The 24889-nt window shown below is 29.2% G+C and overlaps 1 protein-coding gene across 1 annotated transcript in view; it reads left to right on the forward strand.

The window, feature by feature from the left end:
* Positions 1 to 24889, forward strand: part of LOC101239132 (uncharacterized) — a 94877-nt gene that overhangs the window by 20720 nt on the left and 49268 nt on the right. Inside the window, exons 4-7 of the mRNA XM_065795246.1 lie at positions 3808 to 3842; positions 6916 to 6976; positions 8240 to 8303; positions 11818 to 11898. Coding sequence (XP_065651318.1) covers positions 3808 to 3842; positions 6916 to 6976; positions 8240 to 8303; positions 11818 to 11898 — 241 coding nt within the window. The remainder of the gene's footprint in view (positions 1 to 3807; positions 3843 to 6915; positions 6977 to 8239; positions 8304 to 11817; positions 11899 to 24889) is intronic.

A 24889-nucleotide genomic window follows, 5' to 3' on the forward strand; every position in this document is an offset into this window, starting at 1 on the left:
TTCAGTTAAATTATTAACTGAATATATTTGTCAAAAAACAACATTTTCATTAAATTTAATGCAAAATTTAAAAATTCTGACCATGAAAGAGCTTATAATAATAAAAAACTGCCAATGACCTATGAGAACAGATTATATTATTAAACTATGATGTTCTTTTCACCTTAAAAACAAATTTATTTGAGATCAATAATCTTATCTGGACAAGCGATCGTGATTTGAAAGTTTTTATTTTAAAAAAAAACCTTGATCTGTGTCTTTTTGCCAGAAACATTTTTATATAATTATTAACTTATTATGCAACAGAATAGATCAGAACTAAGATCTTGGTGGAATTAGCAATGTCATGATATTGAACGATACCAATCTAATGACTCCAATATTGTGTTCTCTAGATTTTGTATTAGTGGTAATAAAGGATATTATAAAAATTTTAAAAATAAAAAAGTTTCTTTTTAAACATCAAAAAAACCTGACCCAAAAAAACTGATAAAGGCTTTTGTTTCAGACACTGACAAAATCATGTGAATTCTATATTAGCAATTTGAATAATTTATCTTCTTAACTACACCGAGTTTTGTTTTTCGGCAAACAACTAGTCTAAACAAAACTTTATTTCAACATTGGTATTACTTGGGCGATGTTGCCCAACATAATTCCACATAAATCCAACAATTGGTTCGAAGTCGTTTTTTGTTTTTTATCACTTCTAATTGCAATTTTTTCTATTTATTTGCTATTTTAATATAATATTTTAATGATATTGATAGGAATTTACATTTATAATAATTTATAACCTTTTGTAATAATAAATAAGTTGCATTTTTTATTAATAAATTGCAATTTTTACAAATAAATCTTAATTTTTTATTATTTTATATCCCTTAAATGTGACTTATTATAGTTAATGAGATGCGGTAATTGCAATAACATATTTCTTTCTTTCAGAGCCAAACATCCATCACTTTATACTCAAATGATGAAGAAAAAAAAAGAAGCTCTTGCTGAACAAATGAGTAATAAAAAATCAGCTGAAGAAAAAGCTGAAAATCTTAATGAGAGGTTTTTTTACTCCAGTAATAAAGAAGCAAGAAAAAGAGCAACTTGAAATAGACATTCCTAATTGCAGTTTGGTGGCTTTAACATCTGATGGTTGGACTTCAAGGAACAACGACCTTTATGAATCCTTGACAGTCCACTATATCAGCAAGGATTTTGAATTAAAAAAGCTATCTTTGTATTGCCAAAACTTTATTGGAAGAAAAACCAGTTTTATGTTAGCTAAACGATTGGATAGCATGATCTCTAAATTTCAAATCTTAGTTGAGCAAAATTTAACATTAGTTTGTGTGACAGATGGGGCTTCAAATATGAAGTCTGCTATTGGTCAAAGCACCTTGATCCAAAGTTCTAACCACACGATTTGTGCTGATCATATCTTAAACAACTGCTTAAAGGATGCAGTCAAATAAACTAAAAGGTTTTTTTGACTGCATCCTTTAAGCAAATTCAATTCACGATATTAAAGCTGGGTTATTAGTAACACTTAAAATACATGCAAAGATCAACTTCGCGATATAATTCCTGTTGAGGTGGATTTCAATGTTATTCAAAATGTTCTACCATTTTTGAAATTGTGCAAAAATTACTCTGACAGCTGGTCAGCTGAAAAAAGTGTTACAACCGCTAAATTTCAACAGAATGTCCTTACACTCTACATTGTAGGTGAAGAAAAAATAGAAACATTAAGAGGAAGCGATCCTCTGGTTTGTAAATTTATTGAGACGTTCCAATCTGAGATGGATAAAAGGTTGTCAAACAAAGGAGTTACTTTGGACTACCTAAAGATCACTCATTGTCAGAAACAACAAACACTGATGAAACACTTGCCATGACAATTCAATGTATCGTTAACAATCATGCAACAACTACGAAATTCTATTAGCAACTGGGAGAAAAAAAGTTATCGTTAGAACCTTTAGCCTTGGATTACCCTACAAATGACCTAGGAGACATAATGTTCTACAAAAAAAATGTCTCAAGTTGCACAATGCTCAACTGAAACACTTTCTCCACTACAGAGGGAAATAAACATTTACAAAGACATGGATTCAGCCTCTAAAAATGTTGATGTTTTAGCATGGTGGAAAAATTATGTTAAGGACCTTTTCTTTCTAGCCTTGCAAGAAGCTATCTATGCATACCAGTAACCTCTGCTTCATCTGAAAGAATGTTTTCTTTAGGTGGCTAAATAGTCACTGATTGGCGGTACAATCTAAATCCAGAGAAGCTTAAAATGATGGTATTTGTCAAAGAAAATTATCCTTGGGTTAAATCAAACATTGTAAAGATGAGCCAGCTGATCAAACACAACGGAAAGAACCATAACCCTCAACTCCGAAACTCAAAAACACTAAAGTCACTCAACCTTCACAAGACCCTTTAGTGTCTCTGCTCGATTCAGCCTCAACCATCAACTTCAAAACCAGCCTTTAAGAGCAGGCCAAAAAGGACATGGCATCAATTGAATCAAGGCTTTTTACAAGCACACAAAAAAAATAAAACTCCAATAAAAATAATAAACACTTGTTGTAATGCATCCTGTGAGTTAATAGATGAAATCAATTTTGAAATTGATACACCCACATCTACAAGTTAAACTCTAGATTTGTCAGGACTTCCGCATCTTGTAGAAAATCTAGATCACAGATATCTTTCTCTTTATAAAATATATTTAAATAAATAAATTTTTGTTGTTTTTTTTGTATTAATAAATGAAACAAAGTCCTGTTTGTACTTTTTTGAATTAGTAACTTGGATTTTATGCGAGTTTTCTATAAATTGCAAGAATAACAATAAGTATAACATTTAATTGCTAAATTGGATATCTTGAGTTTATAGAAATATTAGACGTTAATAGCAATCTTTGCAACAAATAGCAATTTTTTTGATAAAATTCAAGGAAAATCTATCTGATGTGTCATGTATGAGGTATTTTTCTGATGGTTCTGAAAATCTGATGTTGTCATTTAGCTATTGGTTTAAAAGTTTGAATTTTTTAAAGTTCTGAAAAGATGTTATTTAAGTGCTTGCTTTGATAAAATATTACAAAGATAATGCACAAATCTAATTTTTTTGGTAGAACTAAGGTAAAGTTATGAAATAAAATCAACATTTTTTCCATAGTTTTTAGGTAACAGTCTTCATTTTAGCTCCAAAAATTATTTATCTTCAATAATTTTGAATAAGTTGAATAAACAAGGCATTTTTTTTTTGAATTCCCCAAGCAAAAATCTATTTAGAATCCAAACTTTAGGAAAATCTTAGAATTCAAACATCTTAAAGTTGCTTAGTTATCTCTTCAGAATAATCTTAATCTCTTAATCATGAAAATGCTGAACCATCATTTTTTCAATGCAACAACCCAGGTAGATTTTTAGCTCAAATCTAAAGTATTCATTTTTTAAATATGGACTATAAGACTAAAACAGTTCTGAGATGTATAGATGACAAAGTTATTTTTTCTTGAATGATTTCATATGGAATTACCCACTGATATTACTTTCTGCAGGGGCTTCAGTACATATATTGACTGTTGATTTGGGCAGGCTGTATCTTTGCATAAAAAGCAACTTTTTTGAATTAAAAATTGTTATTATTATTTTTTTTATTATTAAAAAGTGAAGTGAGAAAAACATGTTAGTACAGTGCTTACATGCATCTACAAGAACAAAAAAACATGTTTATGCAGTGCTGACATGCTTCCACATGATTAAATGAGAAATGAATATTTTTTTTATATTTTAGAGAATTGTTAGCAGAGTTTCATAGGAAATGTCAGGGTTAGTTTTATTACAAAATTTAATTACAGAATTTTTTGTATACTTTAATAATATAATTTCTTTATAAATTATTAAATATATAAAATTTTTGTAATTTGAAGAATAATTTTTGCTAGAAAATATTGTGTTTTTAAGTTTTTATTTAAAAACTTATTTCATATCTCAAGATAAACCAATTTCTGTTATGATTTCCTAATTTGAAGTTTCTAAGATAATCGTAATCTATAGTAATAAAATAGTTGTTTATAGTAATAAAATAAAATTAAAAATTAAAAATGAATCAAAGTGATTTCCAGAATTTTTTAAATAAGGCATCCTTTTTAGTAGTAATTCTCCAGTATTTTGAGTGAAAGTCCAAGTCCAGTATTTTGGGCGTAAGTCCAAGTCCAGTATTTAGGGCGTAAGTCATGCTTTTTAGTAGGGAAACAATGCTCTTATACTAGTGTAATAGTTTATAGAGAAAAAAAGAAAGTTCTGAAGAACTCTTACAAAGTACACAAATCAATCCTGTTTTTGTTATCTTACAAAGTCTAATCAATCCTGTTTTTGTTATCTTTCACAAAGATTTATGATTCTATGGATTAAGATCATTCTTTTGTTTTAAAATCTTATAGCATTAGTTTACTTATACTTAAGTAATTTAATGCTAACATATACAAATTTGTTTACTTGTTGTCTTCATTTTTATAATATACACGTTTATGTTGTCGATTTTTCTGTTTTTATTGTTTGTATTGTTTTTTTGGTTTATGTGTTATTTATGTGTTATTGATGCGTTATTTATGTTATTAATGTGTTATTTATGCATGTTTTTTATGATTATGTTACTTATATTTTTTATGTTTATGTTGTTTATGCTGGTCATGTTTAGGTTGCTTATTTAAGTGAAAAATTCAGCCAACTAACCATCGAACCCCTTGTTCATCTAATAGGCTAGCGTAGATGGAAACCTCTGTTACATTGTTTCCTGGCTAGGATGATGAATGCTGGATCTTCTTGACTCTTCTCACTGGTTTTTGCTTGTGCCTCTTTGATTGAGGCTATGCAACTCTTCCTGTTATCTCCTGATGAGGGTACAGCTGTAAAACTCAGTTTAATGGTTCTGAGGCCGGCTGGTAGTAAAGTTTTTTGAACTTTGTTTTAGCTTTCAGAGGTTGATTCAAGGCTGATGCCAAAAGTAACCCAAAATATTTAACAAGAAATCTTCCCCACCACATAGCTGTTTTAATATATCTTTTACAAATATTTGAGGTCTGTGAGCAACCTTCCATCACTTGAGTCTTACCTCACCAATTTCACTAAACTTGCCTACTTATAGTAAGACTAATTTAAATTCAGCGATTCTTCATATTGTATATATCTCACTTAAGGTGAGACTAATTTAAATTCTGCTGTTCCTTCAGATCTCAGTGTTGATGGGTACTATATTTTGATTTGCAAAGACTCCAATAGTCACATGCTTGGTTTGGGGTATACATACGCATCAATTCACCTATTTGTTGTGAAATCAGGCTCAAATCCTTTGATCATTTTTTTATGTGCTTTGGCTTAGCACCTCTTCACTCTACTACCTTTCTCTTTGTTCTCTATTATTCACCTTCTTCCTAAGACTGCACTTTTTTAGATGCAATTTTCGATCAATTTGACCATGCCCTCTCTCTTTACCCTTCTGGCAATGTTGCTGTTATCAGTGACCTTAATGCTCATCACACTAAATGGCTTGGTTCTGATGCCACTAACTCTGCTGGCACTTAAGCCTATAATTTCTGCATTTCACAATCTCTTACTTTGTAGCTGTTAACTTGGTGACTAGTTTTCCTGACAAACTAACCATTTACCTCCACTCCTTGATTTATGTCTTGTCTCTGACCCTAACTTGTGTTCAGTATCCTCTTTTTCTCCCTTAAGTTTTTTTGACCATGCCATAATCTCTATAAATCTTCATCTCCTACTTTTTCTTAATTACTTTTTCATACTAAATGTCACCATTTCTTATCTTTTTCATATGTTATCTGAAAGAACCTGGCTGTTGCCATTTCCTTTCTTTTTCACATTTAGTCTGTAAAAACCAGACTGTCACGAATAGTGAGTGTCATCATTTCCTTTTATTTTAGGTAAAATAAAATCTTGGGTATTATACAATAAAATCTTGGAATAAATTCTGAATAATGGTGATTAGATTATTTTATTTAATCATCTCTATTCATTATTTTTATTTATCTTTTAGAATAATTTTGTCACACACTGTTATGTATTTTGTCACATGCTGTTATGTATTTTGTCACACACTGTTATGTATTTACAAAGCGCTGTCATCTGAATAATGAAACAAGTTATAAAATTGTATTCACTACTCTACTAAAGTTAACTATTACTAAAACTAACTTTACTAAAATACTACTTTATAACTAAAACTAACTACATTTAAATAAAACACTTAAGTTAAGTGTTTTATTTAAATGTACTTGTTTAAGTTATAAAAATTATTTTCTAGTCATTCATTAAATATAGCATTTCAGAATAAACTAAATATAAAAATTCGTCTTAATAGCTTTACTAAAATACCAAATGTTGTTAAATTGCTCAGCCAATCAACTGTTTCTCTAACATACAGCTATCATCGTTCTCTCTGATATACAGTGACATCATCAACCCTTGGAATTAGGGTTGGCATTAGGCAATGCCGACCTAAAAGTGTTTGAGGTTACCAATTTTTTGCTTATATTTTTTGCTATGTTTTATGGTAAACACTTTGTGTCTGCCTTTTTTTTGCCAACCTCATGTCGACCTCAAACTGTTTTTACCTAATTCTGAGGGTTGACCTCATTTTTCCTAATTCTGAGGGTTGCATCATTATTAAATGAATAAAAAGATGTTAACAATTAATCTACTCATGATACTAAGCATCTGGAAATCAAACTATCAGAGAATTTTCTGTTGGCAGTATTATATTTTAAATGTCATAATACCTCATTACATTTAAGTGTTTTTAATAATTTTATATATTATAGATTGCATTATTTATTCTATAAAAACAATTTAAATATTATTTGTGTTTTGTTTTGTATTTTAGAACTTGAGACACAAAAAAAGAATACAAATGAACTGAAATTAAAGCTTGAAATATGTTATGCGTAAGTATTTTTATGAAAATTTTTACCACATATAAGTATTAATTAGTATTAATTACATATAATTCAGTAGGAATGATTTTTATATCTAAATAATAGCTTTCGAAATTTAAAAATATTTTTTAGAAAGATTAAAAACCAGAGTTGTTAGTCTTTAGCCTTGGCCTGGCCTTAAAGCCAAAAATTGAGGCCTTGGTCTTGGTCTTGGCCTTAAAACTGTTGGCCTTGGCCTTAAAACTGTTGGCCTTGGCCTTGGTCTTAGCCTTGAAAATTTTGGCCTTGGCCTTGATTGTTTTGGCCTTGGCCTTAAAAAAAGTACATGTTTTCTTATTGATTTCATTGAATTCTGTGCATAACCTTGGTTTATTTTTACAAAATGTGGTTTTATTTTCACAGCACTTGCTACTTACAGTTGTGTTGATAATTAGCCTTAACTTAAGGCAAAAGTTAAAGAGTTTGGTCTTGAAAATGTTTGCGTAGGCCTTGGCCTTGAAACTCTTAATCTTGGCTTTGACCTTAAAACTCTTGGCCTTGTAAGGTGTGGCCTTGGCCTTTCTACTTTTGACCTTGTTAACAACTCTGTTAAAAACCTTTTTTTTTTTTTTAAGTAAATAAACTTAAAGATAAATAAAAGTATATAGATTGAGATTTTTTAAAAGTATGACAATTTCAGAAAATATTTTAAAACATTGGCACATTATCATTGGTATAACTTGATACATAATTAAATACATTGGTAAAACTAATTTTATAGATTGGTGAAAACCACATGTTATTTTTTTAATAAAATATTTTAAGTAAGTAAGATAAACAAAAATATATAGACTAAGCTTTTTCAAAGACAATGGCGCATTTTTCATAAAACAATGGTGCATTATCATTAGTATAACTTACTATTATATAATTATATACATTATATATGGTAAAACTTTTATATACATTGGAAAAACTACTCAAATTATTTTTGTTTATTAAACAATCTTTTGTGATGAAAAGAAGTAATATACTATTTTCTAATTTAAAAATTATATTTTATTTAAATTATCATTTAATATTTACTTTTTATTTTCAGTTTTTATATAAACATTCTTCTTAAAGTGTAAAACAAGTCTATGTTAAATGTAAATATAAATCAGCTGTAAACATAACTTAATAACACCTTTATCTTTGTCTGCAACTCTTTACTGCTGTAAGGTGTACTGCAACTCCTGGTTTAATAAACCTTATCACTATAATTTTATAGCACTCATGTTTGATATTTTTAAGTGAAACTGGTTCCCTTCGAATTCAACTGGAAAAAGCTCTTCAAGCCAATGAACCTTTAAAAAAGGTATCGTTTTTTCATTTGCTTGTAATATATAAATTTAATATGTAAATTCACTTCGTATATTTTATATCCCCGTTTTATAATTACTAAACAAATGGTTCATTCAGTATAATAAAAAAGCATTTTTAATAATGTTAAATATATTTGTGGTCATAAAATATATATTTATAATATATTAATAATAATTATGGTATAATATATGGTCATATCTTTTACAATATATACAATTTTCAATTTCTACCTATTTTTTTTGGTAGATTTTGTGCACTGTTATAAATATAAATTTAATAATGAAAGCAGATACTCTATGCCACTTATTATGAAATTAGCTTTTTTACAATCTATATTAGGGATGTTATAAAGGTGTTTTTATTGGAGCAGGTGTTGGAACCGGTGATTTATTTATTAGTCAAAGTTGGAATCGGAGGTGAAAAAATCGAACTGTCTGTGCGAGCCTCATGAATAATTATTTTTAATCATAAGTTAGTTCAGTACAACATTCTAATAGCAACACGAAGTTGTCTTGAATTGAAATTTTCTCGAATTTGTCTTGAATTGAAAGTTCTGTAAAAATGTACTGTGTTATAAATTTAAATCATTGTTATAACTAGAGATGTACCAGAATTTGTGATTTTTAGGTCAATCCGGTTCTGGCCAGAATAACAATATTTTAGGCCGAAATGCCAGAATTTATTTTTTTAAGATTTGTGACACAAACTGTGTAAATTAAATCAAAAAATCATTGTTGTACAAGGCAAGAAGAACTATAGATAGGTTGCTGCCCATGCCAAACCCTTAGTTGATGTAGCAGTACTTCTTTGTAGCAGCAAGCTATAAGATAGTCAATGTAGCAACACTCTCTTGTAGCAGTAGGCTATAAGTTAATTGATGTAGCTTCACTCCCTTTTTGCAGCAAGCTATAAGATAGTTGATTTATGTACTAAATTTGAGCAAGTCTTCGCAAGAAAGCCCAACGAGCAAAAAAATAAAATCATATTTTATTTAAATAAATGCAAATTTTACTTGAAGTAATTGCTTATGTAAGTATTTCTAAAAGTTTAGGAATATTTTGGTGCAAAAAGAGTTGCTATCCAGTTTTTAGCAACAAACAAGCTCCTTTTACATCAAAAATGTTACCTGCCTCTGACAATAGTCTAATTTTTAATGTTTCGTAACTTTTAAATAGTTAAAAAGTATAGGCTTCCTAATACAGTAAATATTTCAATTTTAACCTAAATCTAAAAATATAAAACAAAGAAATAATTTCTTTGTTTTATATTTTAAATAACTTTCAATGAATAAAATTATAAGTAGAATCAAATTAATGATTAATGTTATATATATGTGTATGTGTATGTATATATATATATATATATAAATATATATATATATAAATATATATATATATATGTATATATATATATATATATATATACACACACACATATATATATATATATGTATATATATATGTATATATATATGTATATATATATATATATATATATATATATATATATATATATATATATATATATATATATATATATATATATATATATGTTATAGGTTATAAATATTATGTAGCCACAATGCTGAGGTGCAGGCTATCTTGAAGGTAAAAAATTACATAAATACAATTCTGATTCTGGCCAGAATTTTTTTTAAATTCTGGCAAGTCTTGTTCCGGCCAGAATTCAAAATTTCCAATCCGATACACACCTATTTATTACTTCTGCTTTAAAATATTATAGCTAATGTTGGAACCAGAGATGTAAAATCTATCGGAACTGATTGTATCTTTCGAAGTCAGTTAAGGTTCTGTAACTTCCTTAGTCTAGACTCTAATTGAAAAGCTTGATAGTAAAAAAACTTATTAGACCTTCTTGCTCTTTGTGACACTAATTCGATTTTATTGAACTTTAATTTTTTTTGTGATCTTTGAGTCTTTAAGAGGGTTTTGTTAATGATCTAGTGTTATGGTTCCTTTTGTTTACAAAGACTCAAATTGACTCAAAAGACTATATTGCTGTTGTTAGTGACTTAATGCTTAATACACTAAATGGCTCCACACTAGTATCACTGACCATGCTAACTTAAAAGATCAAAGTGTTTGTCTTTTTCAATCTCATACTAAGATAATAATATTTTGTGACTGGTTTTCCAGACACCCCTAAGCACTTACTTTCATTAAATGGTTGGCCTATACTTTTATATCTATTTGCCTATTTGTTATGACTAAATTTCTTTTAAATGTAAGTCCTATCACGATTTCAGTCTATTAACTTCTTTTTTTGTTCTTTAACAATCTTCTTCCAAAAGCTGATATCATTGATATTGGAAAGTCAAACATTTAACATAATCTAATTTTCTTTTTTAAGAATATTCTCTCTCCCTCCCCCATCCTTCCCTAGTTAGTTACTTAGTTGAGAAAGCCTTTGTTATCTGTATGCAATCCCTATAACTCTGAAACCTTGACAGTTGTGCAGAGAAAAAAGTTGCAGGCTTGCTTGTTATGAGATTTTGTTGCATAACGAAAAAGGAAATCGCAAGTAAATGGAGCTTTACTCAACATACATATTTATATCATTAAAAGTTAAAGTACAGCATTGTAGTTAAATTTATTTTAATATCACATTAATAATAATAAAAGATAATAAAACATTTAATCTAAAAAGTCTAAATATCTTTAAATTAAATTATATTGTAATTAAAAAAATTATCATTGTAGTGTTTGGAAATGTTTTGTTTGGAAAAAAAAAAAAATTATTTTCAAAAACTTACACTTCCTACTTATTTCATAAAACATTCATAACACACCATTATTGACTTATGTTTGCTTTCTCACAACTTAGTTGTTAAATTAAATTTGATAAAAAAATTAAATATTTTATTTTAATATTTAATAAAAAATCTAATTAGAATATAATAAAATAAATTTAAAATTTTTTTAAAATCAGAAATTAGAAAAAAATTTATTTAGCTATCTGTTTTTTTATCAACAAAAAAAATAGTTTCACAATTTCGGTGAAAAAGTTTTTTTTTAAAGTTAATTACTGCTTAATATTTTCAGCATGAACTATTTTAAAAGACTCAAATATTTTAAATTTTTTAAAACTTAAATATTCCAATTGATAAAAGTTTTCATGAAGCGTAAATGGCTTAACGCATTGGTAAATTCACCTTAAATATATTTAACATATATAAAAAATGTGAGCAACTTCTTAGTAAGACCTGAAGTTGAGCATAGCACTTTTAGGAACATAGTTAATTAAAATTCTGTTCCTATCAAAGCTAATATTTCACTTCCACACCGCTGCCACAGAATTATTTTTATTTGTATATACAATTTTTTATTTTATTGAGGATTTTTTTAATGTAGAATTTTGAATTGTTATTTTTTATTTATCAAGGTTAATTATCAAAATTATTATTAAGATTTTTGAATTTTTTATAAAGAATTTTGAGTTTTTAGTCATTATAATAATTCCTACAAAATATGATTACTGTTTTTTAGACGCTTCGTCGTTTTGAAAATGAAAAAGCACAATTAGAATCTGAGGTTCAGCAGCTCAAAAATGTTCTAAAAAGTAAAGAAGTATGAATTTTTATTTAAATGTCAAGGATCAAGTTTTGAGATATTTTTTTATTATATCCTCAGATTTTCTTAGAGAAATTTATTTTTAAATAATATTTTTTATATAATTTGAATAATTTGAATAATTTAATTAAAATCTCTTGGTTTTGATTAAAATGTAATAAAGATATTCTTAAAAGTAAATAGTAATTCATTTCAAGGTTTAGTAATTGTATCAGAGTAAGTAACTCTAGAGAACATTTTGACTTCTCTAACTAATGTCCGATCATTCTTCTCTCTATTAAGAAAGGTCTTTGAGTCACATCTTGATTTTAGTAACTTACTCTTTGACAATCAATATGGTTTTCAATCTTCTCCCTCTATGGCTGACTTGCTAATTGCTGTGACTAAAAGAAAACATTGAGCATAAAGTAGACATATTTGAAGTGTTTGATAAAGTTTGACATTTTGGTCTTTTCCATTTTCCAGTTTGTTTCTTATGATGTCATCCTTGAAGGCCAATACTTCTCTTTATTTTCAGTAGTTTCTGGGGTACTTCATAGTACTCACTTTCTGGCCTTGTATTGTTTCTAGTACACAGTAATGATCTTCCTGACAATCTTACATCTAAAGCAAATAGTGGTCTGTATTTGTTAAAAGGATCCCAAATTGCAGAGAAAAGTTGTGTTCATAATAAAGTGAATGATAAAAAAAATGTTTGGGCTGAATATTTTTGAGTAAAACAAAATAATAAAGGTATAGTAAGAAAAACAACTTTGTTGTTTTACTTGAAACTCTCTGTCTCCATGTTAACCAGTTGCTTTAAGTCATTAAAATATACATCGCAATCTACTGACTTTATAATTTATTCAAGCGTGTTTATATAATAAAAAAATAGTCATAGTATATTAAGTCATTGTAGGATTTTTTTTTTAATTTAATTTTTTTTTTAAACAATATTATTTTTATTTGTTTTTAAAATAGACATAGTTTTGTTAGAAAATATTTATACACGTAACAAATTAACTGACAGCTTTTTATTAATTAAAGTAATAATTAATGTTTTATGGCAATAAATCAAGGCAGATGATAATTAAATTTGTCAATGTGTTGCAGCGCATGTTAAAAAACATAGATTTAATATTTCTCAATTTATATGTTGTATTTGGCAAGATTTTTACATTAAAACCTGCCTCTTAAAATTACAAATCAAAAACTAGCAAAATTGACAGTAAAAAGTTTTTTCAATAAACAGTTTCAATTTTAAAATTGACTCAATAATGCTAGACTTTTTTGCAATCTTGACCCATAGTTGTTCAATTTTAAAAATAAAATAAGCAATTCATGTTTTATAGAATAAATTTCATTAAATATACTCTTGCATGATTATGAACTTTTCAATTAAATAAGTTTTTAACAATTATCAAAACAAAACTCATTTAATGTGTTAAAAGAATTTTTTTCTTTAAAAGACTATTGTAATTACTTAGCTAAATACTTATACACTTCTACAGGTTAAATTTTACAGCGTTAACGCTGCGTTATTGTAGAACTAAACTTAAAGAAGATTTTTTTTAATCAATGATTACTCAAGATATCTTAACTGTCAAGTGATAACTTTTTATAATTACACAATATGGCACTTACTTGTTCTTGATTTTGTAGAGAGTTAATTAAACCTTAAAAACAAACAAATTATATGTGTCCAGAGTGAAAGTTTATGTACAAAACAAGATAGATTGTGAAGCATACTCGAAAGCTGCTACAAGCGACTTGCGGTCAAAATTTAAAAAAATCAAAAGATGCTGCCAGCGACTTGCGGAAGTGAAAGAGTTAAATAATACAAAATAATATTTTCAACAGAATCCTAATAAGGATAATAATCAATTAATAACAATAAATATAACACAAAAATAATTTATAACATAAGACAAACTTAAAATATCTGAAATATTTTATTGATACTTTTAATACAAACTTTAGAAAATAAAATAACTAAAGAAATCATATAGTAATTTATGATGAAAAAAAAACGTTTATATAATAATAAGTAACTAAACAAATTCTTTAGTATATTTAATAAAATGACAAAATGTTATAATTAGATGAAAAAAAGAATTTTTAGATTTTTTATCGAAAATCTACAATGCCATTACTGAAACTCTTTGGAATTAAATGTGCTTGAATAAATTACAACATCTGTATATTGCAACATATATTTTAAAGACTTCAACCAACTGACTAACATGGAGTCAGAGAGTTTTGTGTAAAACAACAAAGTCAGTTTTTTTGGTATAAATTTATTAATTTGTTTTACTCAAAAATATTTAGTCCAAACCATTTTTTATCATTCTCGTTAACATGAACACAACTTGTCTCAGCACATTGGGTTTCCTTTAAAGGGATCCCAAAGTGCCGAGACAAGTTGTGTTTATTTTAAAGAGAATGATAAAAAAAATGTTTGGGTAGAATTTTTCTAAGTAAAACAAAATAATAAATGTATACCAATAAAAACAAACTTTGTTGTTTTACTTGAAGCTCGTCGTCTCCAAAGTAGCAATTCTCTCAGAGTCTTTAAAATATACGCCACAATCTACAGACTTTATAATTTGTTCAAGCTTGTTTTATTCCAAAGAGTTTTAGTAAATGACGTCATTCTAGAAATTTGACAAGAAACCTTAAAAAAATTTTTTGTTTGCAAATTATAGACTTTTTTTTCCATTATAGAATATTAAAGAGAAAAGTTTAGTTACTTATCATTATATAAAAGTTTTTTTAATCATAAATTACTATAGAATTTTTTCAGTCATTTCAAATTATTATTTTTTTTTTATTTTTACAAAGTTCACATTAAAGATAAAAATAAAATATTTCAGACATTTTAAGCTTGTTTATTGCTGTAAATGAATTTTGTGTTATGTTTGTTGTTATTAAATTATTATTATCTGTATAAAGATTCTATTAAAAATTTTTTTTGTATTTTCTAACCTTATAAAAGTTTATTTACCTGCATTTAGGAATTGTTCAAAAAGTATGTATGCTTGGGTGGGGGAGAGGGGGTCTGCAAAGAGTGTATATGAGATGGAGGGCAGGGGATCAGTCAAATCAGGGGATCAACACTAATGTAAAAAAAATTTAATAAAATGTTGGGTAGGTTAAGAGCGTAGAACTTTGTAAAAATAAAAAAAAATAAAAAAAATAAAAAAATAGATGGTTTTAGGCAGATGAAGGGTACTCAAAAAAACTAAAGTAAAATGTGGAAAAAGGGGAGGGGGGAAGAAGGGTGGAAATTCAGGGGTACGTACATTATGGATGATCCCTTATTTGCTGAACTTTTCATCAGGTTATATATATTCTTGAATTACTTATTTAATCAAGCGAGATATATTTAATAAATTTTATTCTAAAAAACATGCACTGCTCATTTTATTTTATTTTTAAAGTTAAATAATTACTGTTAAAGATTGCAAAAAAAGTGTAGTATTATCGAGTCAATTTTGAAATCGAAATCGTTTAACGAAAAACCTTTCATTGTCAATTTCGCTAGTTTTTTTGATAAAAGAAATGCGAAATGCTTGCCGAATACAACATTTAAATTAGGAAATATTAAATATAATGTTTTTTAACGCGCGCTTCAACACAATAACAATTTTAATCGCCATCTGTCTTGAATTATTGCCAAAAAACATTATTTGTTGCTTTAATTAATAAAAAGCTGTCTGTTTTATGCTCTGTTATGCTTTGATGATCTTTTAAAAAAAAAAAAATTATTACTTTACATAGCCATTATGTACAAAAAAGTTAATGTTTGTTATTACTACTTTTATTAAAACTGTGCACATCAGTTTATACTTTAAAGAATGTTAATTAATTTGTAATACCTGCAGCGATATTTATTTCCTTTATTTCAACGCAACAAAGACATTCTTTTTTAAGTGGCATAGTTTTACAATATCTATATTTACACTACTGTTCAGCGCCAAGACTTAAACGGTTTAACTTTGACGTTTTAGCAATATCAAAATTCAAATTTTCATAGCTGATATGATTTTCAACTATTTCATTTCTTTCATTCAAACAGGTTTTTTGTCTTTTTTTAAGAGGTTTGAATCGGTATGGAGTTGCCAATATTTTAATCGTTTAGTTATCAAAATCCAAATGCAAAATACAAAATGACCTTAATATTTATATGCAAATTAACAAAATTTATCAATTTCCACTAAATTGACATACTTAATAATATTTTCTAACTATAAATTAAAAAATTCAGCTATTATCTCTAATAAATGATGTGGTTTACCAAAATTATTTATTAATTAAAAATTTAAAAAATTTTTAAATGTAATTTTTATAGGAGAGCAAAAACGTCATTGCAATAAATGACTCAGATAAACTAAAAAAAAAGTTCCCATTATTTACATAAAAAGAAAAAAAGATTCAGAATATATAATAAGGTGATCAACGACTTTTTTTATATATTTATTTTATTTATGAGTGTAATATAAAAATCTTAATTTTAGTTCTCACTCTCTATAAAAAAATATTCTTATGTTTAGCTTACTATAAAATTTATAGGAAAGTACGATTGGTAATAAACTATATTTAAAAAAAAAATAAAACAATAACAAATAATATTGATTCAAAAAAAAGTTCTACTATGACGTCAATTATAAAATATAAAAATCTTAATTTTATTTGGTTCACGCGCTCTATAAAAAAATATTCTTCTGTTTAGCTTACTATAAAATTTATAGGAAAATCATACGATTGATAATAATTGCTATTTATAAAAAATAATTTTTTTTTTTTTTTTTTTAAACATCTTCGCTTCCAACAAGGCTGCAAGCAGCAAAGCCTATCCACTTCGTGAAACTCCTATTAATTGATCAAAATTGCATTCTGGGATGTCACCTATTAATTGATCAAAATTGCATTCCTCTTCTGCAACTAACACAAATAGTTTTTTTTTGAGTTAATCAACTTTGTTGCTAATCTCATTTTTGTATCAAAGATATATCAATTTTGTAACATTAAGATACATCAATTTTGTTAAGATTACCATTAGAATGTTTCAATATAAATAAAATAATGGGAAAAAACATTTTGTAGAACTTAAAGTTAGTGTAATTAAAAATAAAAGTTATTAACATTATACATTAACAAAAGTTATTAATATTATACATTATAACATAAATAAGTCACACACACACACACACACACACACACACACACACACACACACACACACACACACACACACACACACACACACACACACACACACACACACACACACACACACACACACACACTATTACAAAGAATTATATTGAAAAAATAATATCATAATATATCAAATACGTACAATATTTTTTACAATATTGCAATTTGACTTATGGGGTGGGTTTTTGTTCTTGTTAAAAAGTTTTATGAAATAAAAAATTCTTGTAATAACAAAAAACATAATTTTTTTATAAAGTTATTAGCACATCTTAAAACAAAAAAAAAAATATTAAAAAAATAGTATCATAATATATTAATTATGAAGAATACGTGCAATTTTTTTTGCATTTGACTTATTGTGTGGGTTTATGTCTCTGTTTAAAAATTTGATGAAATAAAAAATTCTTGTAATAACAAAAAACAGAACAATGTTTTTTTTTTTTCAAATAAAGCGCATGTTCTTTATGTTGATTGTGCAAAAACTGAAAACGACTTTTTTTTTTAATTTTATTGATAAGAATCATGGCCAGCCCATCTCTTTCAAGATATTTATCAATAAATTTCATAAAAGTTGTTTCCATTTCACAAACTAGTGACATAAAAGCTGATGGATTGTCAGCTGAACTAAGAAAGAGTACATCTGCACACCTATGACATAACTTAACCTTTTGAATAAGCCATCCAGCCATGTGTAAAAGGGCTTGATCCTTTGGTTGCATTAAAATTTTTCCAGTAAACATATAAAATGATCCTGGATGAAAATAAGATATTCCTTAAGGAATGTTATTTTCTGTTTCATAAATTCCACAATTAGTGGTTGTTTGAGTACAACACTTCATAAAATCATTTAGATTGAAAGCTGTCTCAAAATTTGAATCATTTATACAGTTGCTATTGGATTTTCTACAGATAAAAGTAATAAAGCGTTTCTATAGGCAGCTTGAAATTGTCTAACATTTGGACGGTCATTCCAACCACCTTTGCTTCGAATAATGGGAAAAAAATTCTCAATGCAGTCCTGATTGAAACGAGAAGTACAAACAAACTGAAAACCTTCAGAAAATAGCCCTCTACTTAAGGTTAGAACACTATTTATTGTGACACTTAAACCCCAATGACATGATATACTTGCTTGACTTCTAACATTACAAAATTTCCATTTCTCAATCCAATGCTTTAACTCTTCCAACTGAGAAATTTAAAAGCTCCTTTTAAAGTTAGAGCACAATGAGCTGGTTTATCTGCATATAGTTTAAATGAATTCAATATATCGAATAAAATATCCATGCGTTCAACAAATCTTGCTGTTGGGAATACACTTAAAGGAAGTAAGTTTGTATTAGAGCAGCAATATAATGCAGAAGCAACTTGATAACTAAAAACTTGAGTGGCAAGTTTGACCTTCATAGATAAAAGAGGACCAGGATCTAAGTGTCTATCTGTTTGTTTTGGCACTAGACGTACAGAGTTTATTTTGTCTCAATTATAAAGAGACTGGATGTGTTGCCAAGAAACAATTTCACCATTAATGTCAATATTATGTCTTCGTAAATTGTTTATGATACTTTTTACTAAATGTGGAGGATCAAAAATAACATGAATATTTTTATCATTGAAAAGATTAGGAAAGTATGGTAAATTTTTGGAAAACCCAAGCAAGCGTAAGGCAGCTATATTAGTAGATCCTTGATCACAAACTACACATCTAATGTGTAAACCAGTTTCTTGAACCTTAGAAATGGTTTCTCATAGTAAAGAAGACAAGTCAGCTGTTGATACTGTTGAATTATTATAAAAATAAGCTATTGGTTGTTTCCATTTATTTGCCAAGCCTCAACCATAATTACAAGAGCCTGATTTAAAAGTTTTCCATTTTTCATACCATAAACCCTGTCAGAATTTCTATCATACTCTAAATGCTGCTTTAATGACATTTCATCCATAACAAGACTGGCATTACGATCATGTGGATTCATTGCATCAGCACGTAACTTTAATAAAGAAAATAATCAAGTAGAAAACCCTTCTTGAAGATCTGAAAATATGCGGGACAAAAATAATAATAAACAGGTTTGACTTGGTAAACAGAATATTGTTCGCAAGACATAAAAAGTTTGAGGACTATGAAACAGAATTCGCAAAGCCAAAACTTTGTCACAAACTGCCCAGCGTTTTCCTTTGTTGACTCGTTTACTCATTTCTAATTGACTTCTAAAAAAACTAACTTGTATAGGAGATAAGTATTTCCTGTATAAATTTAAAATATGTTTTATAGACCCATCACAGTTTTTTTGGGTTTTTTGTTTGGATTTTAAATGCCGAACTTGTTTACGTAGTCTAGAATTTTGGACTCGCAATGTTAATAGTAACCTTTGTTTGTTGAAATTTATTTCATTAGTAGACATTTTGTTCTCTAATTTACTATCTAAATTAACAGGTAAACAAACAACTTGCTTTTTTGCTGGAAATGAATGACGTTTCATAAGTGATTTCCTTTTGCAACCAACAAGTGGAGGAGGATTTAGGATGTTAAAAATAGTAGGAATTGCTGATTGTAACAAACGTTTTCCATTATTATTTGTAGAATAACACATTGTATTTTTAAAATGATTACTGCACAAATAGAAGTTTTTGTTTAAAAATACAAAATCTTTTTCGTCTAAATCTTTCCTACGACAGTTGATGACCCACTGTTTACATCTAAAAATTAAACAATAAAAGAATGTATTTTAAAATACTACAAAATAGTTTTATAAACTTTTTATGAAAAAAAAAGTTATTATAAATAATTTTTTTTTTTGTTTTTTTTTTTGTAATTCACCTCCCCAAGGCCGAGAAGGCCACTACAGATGAGGAGGCTACTTCATAGTGGTTAAAACCTCCTCTCAACTCTATAACTCCGAAACACGAACCTTGACAAACAAGGCCGCTGCGCGGAGAAACAAGTTGAGCGCAGTACTACCAGGGACGTGGTGGGAATCAAACTTAGAACCTCTCGCTTATGAAGCAAGCGCTCTACCACTACACCACTACCGCAAACTATATGAATTAGCTTGCCTTTTTTTGTCTTTAGGAAAACAAAAAAATGAAATATTTTTACAGCTTTTTCCACTTTTATTTCCACAGTTTATAGCAGCACAAAATTATGGCATTGTTATAACTTAGATTGAAATTCTTTTAAGTACATACAAAAATAAGTTTTGCTACTTTATATTATAAAATTCTGAGGTCTGGCAGGACATTCCAGAGTGCTTTGCGATAAAATTACAACGAGATATATGAAATTATGCTTCACTGGATAGGCTTTGGCAAGCAGCCACTAATTAAAGTTGGAAGTTATTGAAAGAGAAAATATGAAGATTGTAAAGCAAGATAGCGATTGACGGACGACTTAAAGGATTGCAAATTATATGAATCAGGAAAGCAAGATAAAGGAAGCGAACTTAGGAACAGCCACAGAAAAAGGATGACACTTGATTGAATGGCGAGTAACACCAGAATAAATTTTAGTAGATGGCACAAAAGACGCAAGCTCTTAAGAGCAGTACCCATTATAATATTTGTAGAAAACATTACGACACAACATTACGACGATGTGATAATGGTTGGAGGTTGGCTGCAAGAGCAGTTTCAACTATGTTTACAATACGTTTTTGCACCTTGTCTAAAAGAGAAAGGGCATCATTAGAACAACAGTATTCCATACAAAGCCGGATTTGAGATTTATAGAGATAGAGAATAGAATCCAAAGTAAGAAAGTGACGAGCTCGATAAAGAGATGCAACCTTAGCAGATGCTAATTTTGCAACTGATTTGATATATGGTTTCCATGAAAGATTGGAAGTAAGAGTTAATCCTAGAAGATGAAGAGTAGGTGACTCATCGAGTACATAAATATAGGAAGATCTAAATTATTGCGATAACGATTAGCTGAAAAAAATTGAGTTTAATCTGAATTGAAGTTCACCAGCCACTGTGAGCCCCATGCTGTAGCAGAAGTGAGATTCTTTTCAAGTTCAAATGCCCCCTCCAAGCAATCAGAGAGTGTTGGTTTCTTATCACGACAAGAATAAATGGTAGTATCATCAGCAAACAATGCCACCTTAGATGTGAGAATATCTGGAAGATCGTTGATGTAAATTAAAAAGAGTATAAGGCCAAGGATAGAACCTTGCGGAACCCCTGAAGTTACAGAATAAGAAGAAGAGTGCTGTCCATCAAGGACAACTTTTATGCTACGATTGGAAAGGAAGGATTCAATAATCTTAAAGATGTTGCCAGATACACCATAAGAAGAAAGCTTATGGAGAAGACCAGCATGCCAAACTTTGTCAAAAGCTTTTGAAATGTCAAGAGCCATGGCCTTAACCTCTCCACCTTCATCTAATGCACGATAGAACTTATCAGTTATTACTGTTAGCAAATCAGCTGTAGAACGAGAAGATCGAAATCTATATTGATGGTCAGAAAGTAAGTTATTAGATTCAAGATGAGAGATTAAGTGTTTGTTAATTAAAGATTCAAAAACCTTGCTTATGATAGGAAGAAGAATGGGGCGGTAGTTAGACGAATCAGATCGCTCTCCAGAATTTTTGAAGATAGAGATAACAGATGCCGCTTTCCAGCAGGCTGGAAAACAAGACTCTGATAAGCACTTGTTAAATAGTTTTGAGAGTATAGACGACAGCTCCGGAGAACACTTCTGCAAGACAATAACAGGTATGTTGTCCGGGCCACAAGCTGTAGAAGAGTCTAGACAGGAAATCACTTTATTTACAGAAGCTGGAGTGATATGAATGTCAAGCAATGGACCAACCTGTTTGTTGGCAATATCAGGTAGAACGCAACTAGTGGAATCAAGAGATGATATTGATGAAAAGTTTTTAGCAAACAATTCAGCTTTGCCTTTAGGTGAGGTGACAAAGTCTAAACCATACAAGAGAGGTGGAATTAAGGATTTGCCCTTATTATTGATATTATTAAATATTCTCCAGAAGTCACGAGAGCCAAATTTTTGAGATGAGATATGAGATTTCATGACCTGAGAATAGCGGGTTTTGGCGTTAGACAAAACCTTTTTACAATGTTTTCCAGCAGTAATAAATAGACATCTATATTCTGGAGAAAAGTTTTGCTGATAAATATGGAAGTAACGGTTTCGATTAACAATTGCAGCAGAACAGTGTGAGGAAAACCATGGAGTAGAGTGAGGCTTGACCTGGAATCGTCGAGAGGGAACAAAAGATTCCATGCCAGCCTGAATCCACGAAGTTATGTAAGAAGCACATTTGTCGACAGGAAGACAAAAGATTTCTACCCAAGGGCCATCATGAAGAAAATAATGGAAAGAATCTCAGTCAGCTTTACTGTAGTTGTAAGAGGTTTGATTAATAGGGGAATTCAGGTGATGAAGAAGAAGAGTATAGGGGAATTCAGGTGGTGAAGAAGATATTAGTTTTAGAGAGATTAAACTGTGATCAGAAGCACCTAAGGGTGAATGTGGAGAAACTAAGCACTGACTAGGATCAGAAACAAGACATAAGTCGAGTAGAGAAGGTAAATGATTCAGGCGTCAAGAATGCGAATTGGAAAGTTGACTATTTGAGTTAGGGATTGAGAAAGGCAAAAGTTGTGGGCTTTAATGCCTGCAGAGTCATTGACACTAGAGCCAAGCCATTCAGAGTGGTGAGCATTAAAGTCACTGACAACTATATTAGCTGATGGATAAAGAGAGAGGGCTTGATCAATATGATCAGAAATAACATCAAAAAGAGTGCAGTCTTGAGATGAAGAAGAGCGATATAGAACAAATAGAAAGGCAATAGAGTGAAGTGGTGCTAAATGAAAGCACATGAAAGAATAGTCTGTGGATTCATATCTAGCTTCACAACAAATGGGTGAATTCTTACGAATGTAAATGCCCAGGCCAAGCATGGGACTATTGGAGTCTTTACGAATTAAAGGAAGATAACCATCAACTCTAAGATCACAAGATGAGACAGCTGAAATCAAATTAGTCTCACAAAGAGCAACTAGGTCTGGTGAACTTTGCAAGAGATAAGACTCAACAGAAGAAAAGTTGCTTTGAAAACCACGAACATTGGTGAATGATAGGTTTAGAGAACTTGGTGATGATGATGGTTTTTTGTGTTTTATAGTTTTTGGTACTTTATTCATTTTTAAATTAGATTGATGAACTTGACTCAAAGCATAGATAATACTCAGAACACCGTTTAATAGCCTAAGCAATTGCCTCATTACTACTAATAAACCCTAAGCTGTAACAAAGGGCTCTAAATGTGGCCTCTGCAATGCACCCCAAAAGTACAAACAGGGACACCATCCATGTGCAACATGGCACTGTTAATACTTTGATTGTTTTCAGCTGTTGATGGAATCAGCCTCTCTGACAGTTACCACAGAGTTTGGGAAACCTGACTATCAGTCGGCTTCAGAATCATAAAACTGAGTTTTAGAGCTGTACCCTCATTAGGAGATAATAAAATGAGTTGCCTAGTCATAAAAACAGAGACACAAGCAAAACCCATGCATTGAGTCAAGAAGATCCAGCATTCAACATCCTAAACTGAAGACAATGTATTAAAAATACATCTGTGCCAGCCTAATAGATGAAGTAGGGGTGCGAGGCTGGTCAACAGATACAACCTGTTTAACCCTTAAGTCTTTGCCTGGAGGCCTTCTACAAGACAGTAGCAGGGTGCATTTAACATCTGCCCAATATGAGTATTTTTATTGAGACACCATCTCTAGCCTTTACTCAACCAAGAGCCTTAAGGCAGGGGGTGTTTTTGGTCGGAGTTGGCATCTCCTGGTTTTTGCCTAAAATGGCGTATCCTACAAGGCAGCTGGACATGAAGCAGATTGTACTGTGGGTTACATGTTACCAATAGCAGGATAACCTAATCTGACAAGGACTGATAAAAATGGTTACTTAAAATAAATATGAATACAAATAAAACAATAACAAATAATATTGATTAAAAAAAAAAAATTCTTCAATGACGTCATTTACTAAAACTCTTTGGAATTAAACGCGCTTGAATAAATTATAAAGTCTGTAGATTGCGGCGTATACTTTAAAGATTCCAAGAGAATTGCTACTGTGGAGAAGGCGAGCTTGTAATTGCTACTGTGGAGACGGCTTCAAGTAAAACAACAAAGTTTGTTTTTGTTGGTATACATGTATTATTTTGTTTTACTTAAAAAAGTTCTGCTCAAACATTTTTTTTTATCATTCTCTTCAAAATAAACTATTTTGAAGAGAATGATAAAAAAAAAAATTATTAAGTCTGTAGATTGCGGCATATATTTTAAAGACTCCGAGAGAATTGCTACTGTGGAGACGGCAAGCTTCATGTAAAACAATAAAGTTTGTTTTTGTTGGTATACATTTATTATTTTGTTTTACTTAAAAAAAATTCTGCTCAGATATTTTTTTTATCGTTCTCTTCAAAATAAACAAAACTTATTTTGGCACTTTGAGATCCCTTTAATGACTCAACTTGATGTTTTAACAAAATGTCTTTTCTTTATGGTTGTTTAGAACAGGCTTGAATCTGATCTCTCTTTTGTAATAAATTGGGGTTTGCATTAGCTTGTAATTTTTATCTTCAACAAAACTCAGTTATTTACTGCAAACAACTATTGCAATTCTATCAATATTCCTATATTAATAAATGGCAACTCTCTCACTGAGTCCTTTCCTTTACATATTCTTGGATTATTTTTTACTTCTGACCTCTCATGTTGACCATATACACAATTCATT

This window comes from Hydra vulgaris, chromosome 04 (genome assembly GCF_038396675.1).
Source record: "Hydra vulgaris chromosome 04, alternate assembly HydraT2T_AEP".
Classification (NCBI taxonomy): Eukaryota; Metazoa; Cnidaria; class Hydrozoa; order Anthoathecata; family Hydridae; genus Hydra; species Hydra vulgaris.